Source organism: Quercus lobata, chromosome 6, assembly GCF_001633185.2.
Source record: "Quercus lobata isolate SW786 chromosome 6, ValleyOak3.0 Primary Assembly, whole genome shotgun sequence".
Classification (NCBI taxonomy): domain Eukaryota; kingdom Viridiplantae; phylum Streptophyta; class Magnoliopsida; order Fagales; family Fagaceae; genus Quercus; species Quercus lobata.
In genome coordinates this window covers 32,243,213-32,247,397 of record NC_044909.1, presented here as the reverse complement: position 1 = coordinate 32,247,397, position 4,185 = coordinate 32,243,213, and the positions used below count along the sequence as shown (strand labels likewise).

General features: G+C 34.4%; 1 protein-coding gene across 1 annotated transcript; it reads left to right on the top strand.

Annotated features, from left to right (window-relative positions):
* Positions 1–333: 333 nt before the first annotated feature.
* Positions 334–1,432, top strand: LOC115993543 (protein MIZU-KUSSEI 1). The gene has a single exon (XM_031117482.1). The coding sequence runs from the start codon at positions 394–396 to the stop codon at positions 1,111–1,113; it is 720 nt and encodes a 239-aa protein (XP_030973342.1). The 5' UTR covers positions 334–393; the 3' UTR covers positions 1,114–1,432.
* Positions 1,433–4,185: the final 2,753 nt, after the last annotated feature.

Sequence of the window (4,185 nt, the reverse complement as noted above, 5' to 3'; positions counted from 1 at the left end):
ACAGTTATTTAAATGAATTACATAAATGTTAACTGTTAAGTATATTATGTAACTAAATATACACATAAACTGATTTGAAAGAAATTTTTGGTTAGTTGGAAGAACTTTTCTTTCAACTGATTTGAAGGAAATTTTTGTTTAAACTGTGATTTTTTTTTTTTTTAACTATTAATTTATCCTTTTTAAGTCCAGCTCAAGCCTACTTATAAGGCCAAAGAAATGGCATTATTGACCACAGTTTAAGGATCCATATCAATTCCCATCTCACACCACAGAATCAAAACCAAACTTAACAACTAATTAATCCTTCTTCCTCTCTCTCTCTCTCTCTCTCTCTCTCTCTCTCTCTCTCTTGGCACTCTTCCATAGTATTTTCATCATCACCCACCATTGATGGGGGAGTTACAACCACAATCTTCCACAACACCTCCACCACCACCACCACCTCGCCACTTATCTTCCCTTGTCCAACCTTCCCATCAAAGAAAGAACAAACACAAAATCAGAGTCCTGAAAGTCTTTCACTCTGTCTTTCGTTCCCTCCCAATTATAACACCCGCATGCAAAATGGGCTCTATCTCTATGCCAACAGGTTTACCTGATAGTCATCGAAACGGTGCTGGCTCACGAGTGACTGGCACTTTATTTGGTTACCGTAAAGGACGTGTAACTTTGTCCATACAAGAAAGCCCTAAGTATTTTCCTACGTTGCTGGTTGAGTTAGCCATGCAAACAAATGTGTTACAAAAGGAAATGAGTTCTGGGATGGTTAGGATTGCACTTGAATGTGAGAAGAAAGGTGACAAGGATAAGACTAGGATTTTAGACGAGCCCTTGTGGACCATGTATTGTAATGGGAAAAAGAGTGGTTATGGGGTTAAGAAAGAGACTTCAGAGGAGGATTTGAATGTGATGGAATTACTAAAGGCTGTGTCAATGGGTGCTGGTGTTCTTCCTGGGAATTCTGAGATTGAAGGGCCTGATGCTGATTTGGCTTACATGAGAGCCCATTTTCAACGTGTTGTGGGTTCGAGGGATTCAGAGACATTTTACATGTTAAGTCCAGATGGGAATAATGGGCCTGAGCTTAGTATTTTCTTCGTGCGGATTTGATTACTAAGATCGACTATTTCGTAACGGTAACAAACTAATGAGTGAATATAATATGATTCAATTTTTTTTTTTTTTTTAATTTACAGTATTCACTAAATCAACCATTGGGTTGGGTGATTACATGGATGATTTGGTATATGTCTGTTAAGAGATATCTTTTTAGTTAGCTATATTTACAATGTTAGCATCTTGTGGAGTTGGGGCCCATTTATACAGAGAGAGAGAGAGAGAGAGAGAGAGAGAGAGAGAGAGGAATATGGGGTTAGGATAGGGAGAAAGAAATAAGGGATGATGAATTAGGACTCCCAATATGGGGAACTAAAAGAGACAATGTTGTTCTTTTATTCATATATATATATAAATACAGTTTCTTTATGTATAAGAATAGTTTACTCCTTGCTTCTTCTTCTTCTTCTTCTTCTTCTTCTTCTTCTTCTCTCTTCGTTTTTTTTTTTTTTTAATTACAATTTTAGGTTTTATGGATTTATTCCATAGGGAAAAAGGTGAGCATCTCCCAAAGAATGCTAACTGGTCATTATAATTATTATATTATTATTATCCACTGCAAACGATGCCATCGTGCTTCACATCTAAAGGACCCAAATTTACAGTGTTAAGAAGTCTATTATGGATCACTAATGAGATTCAAAGTTTGGGAAGTGATATTATATTTCTTGTATATAGTCTTTTTACACTTTATAAAATGTTAAATTAAGACTATATTGTTCTAGGCTCTACCCCTTCTTTTTTTTGCAATGTATTAGCTCTTGAGCAAGCTAGAATTTTAGTTTCTTAGATGCTGTTTTTTGTTCTTTTATTAATAAAATTGTTTATTATAAAAAAAAATTAATTTAATTAAAAAAAATTGATAAAATGTACGTGAACTGCAAGTACACTTAAAACACGTTGATTTCAACTTTTTGTGAAAACACAAACTAATCATTACAAACTTTACTACATAAAACATACAAATTGATATGGTAATAAATATGATTTGATGTGATAATGGATGTGATGATTTCAACCACTTGGATCTATTTGGTTACAGCTTATTTTGCTGAAAAATAAAAACTAAAAACACTATAATAAAACAATTTTTAAATGTGTAAATAGTGTCGTAGGACCCGTTTTTAATGAAAAAGTTGCTGAAAAGTGAGATTTGTGGGTCCTATGAACAGTGCATGGGACCCACTAATGTTGCTAGAAAGTCAAATATTACGACTAAAAAAAGAAAAAGAAAAAAAGGGAAACGCAGACGCTGGACACGCAATCCAAACACTGCCCTAATAATGAATCTTTAAAATATTTTTATGATTTTTGACACAACAAATTTTAGGGCCTGTTTGGTAGGGTATTTCAAACATCTATTTTCAGTTTTTAAACAACATTACATATATTTCCACATACTTTTCACCCACACATATTTTAAAAAACTATAAACAACACTACTCAAACTCCTCTACCAAAATATTTCTAACATCATTTTACAATTTTACACTGGGGTGAAAATAGGGCGGATGGAAAACTGAGGGAGGAAAATAGGGTGGAAAACAATGTTTTTCACTGTTTGGCAAAAAAAGGAAAATGCTAAAGATGGAAAACCCGGGAGAAAATTTTCTCTCTTGGGCCCACAATTTTCATCCTCCCAAATCAGGAGGAAAGTTGTGGAGAGAAAAGTGCTCTTATAACACTTTTACAGAAATGCCCTCACAGATACAAACACAACGACTACAAACACAACAATCTTTCTCTCAAACATCTCTAAACTCAAGCATAATTAGATTATCAGAATACAAATTAATCAAATCATAACAATAAAAGTAAAAAAAGAAAAAGAAAAAAAAAAGACAAAAGATAGAAGACAGAAGCCATCAGACCCATCTGGACTGCATTGGGGACGAAGATGAGCGACTGCTCTGACTGGGCCAATTGCTTTGGGACGAAGATGACCCATCTAGACTATGTTGGGGACGACTGTTCTGGAATCAAGTAAAAAAAAAAAAAAATGGAGAGAAAAAAAAAAAAAAAAAAAAAAAAGAGAGAATGAGAGTGCTAGAACGTTCTTGAGACTTGAATGAGGGAGAAAAATAAAAAGAAGGGGGTGGGGATAGAGATAGGACAACGTGTGTGGAGGAGATAGCGTGGAGAAAAAAAAAACTATATGGATGAAATGAAAAGGGAGAAAGGAGAAATAATATAAAGAATAAAAAATCCTATTTGAGAAATGTTACTACAATATTTTCACAATAAATTTTAAGTAATAGATTATTATTACTTAATATTGGTGTGTAAAAAATAATTTCAATGGTGGGTTCAAATTAGAACTAGTAACAAATTTCCACATAAATTTTGTTGTGAAAGTATTACGAAAAATATTGTGGACGTAACACTTCTCATTGAAAAATATAATTGTTGGTAAATTTTATATTATTTAATGAGTACAAATAAATCTATTTCTTACCTATTATGTAACAAGGGTATAATAGTCAATTTATATAAACCATATTTTTTATCCTCCCATTTTTCTCTCTAACCAAACAAAAGAGTTTTCCACCCTCCCACTTTTCCACCCCTCCAACCAAACACACATGAGGGAAAACTAAATCTTTTCTATCCTCCCACTTTTCCACTCCTCCAACCAAACGGACCCTTAGACTTTTTAATAGGGAAGACAATCTCATATCGTACCGGCCGGTACGACCAATATTTACCATGTTGGAACCTTGCATTTTGTACAGGTTTAAATACCGGATGTACCGAAACTGTTTTGGTCATACCGCAATATATACCGGATTCCGACCGGTTAATGGATACCAGATTGGTACAAAATTACACACAAAATGCTTCTTTCCCTCCCCTCACGCTAGTCATACTTTCTGCCTCCCTTCATTTCTAATTCCTCTTTACACTAACGATGAAGTCATGCCATTTGGTGGAGAGCAGTGGCACCGGTAAATATCTAGCAAGTTTTGAGTCCTTAAGAAGGGGCTAAAGGTCTAAGAGAAAGAGAGAGTCTGAGGTGAAAGATAGAGAGAGGTGTGATGGAGGTGAAAGAGTCTTGGAAAATAAAGA

Bases quoted from the DNA above. Each gene is read 5' to 3' on its own strand.
- LOC115993543 (XM_031117482.1), top strand. From the start codon at position 394: ATGGGGGAGTTACAACCACAATCTTCCACAACACCTCCACCACCACCA.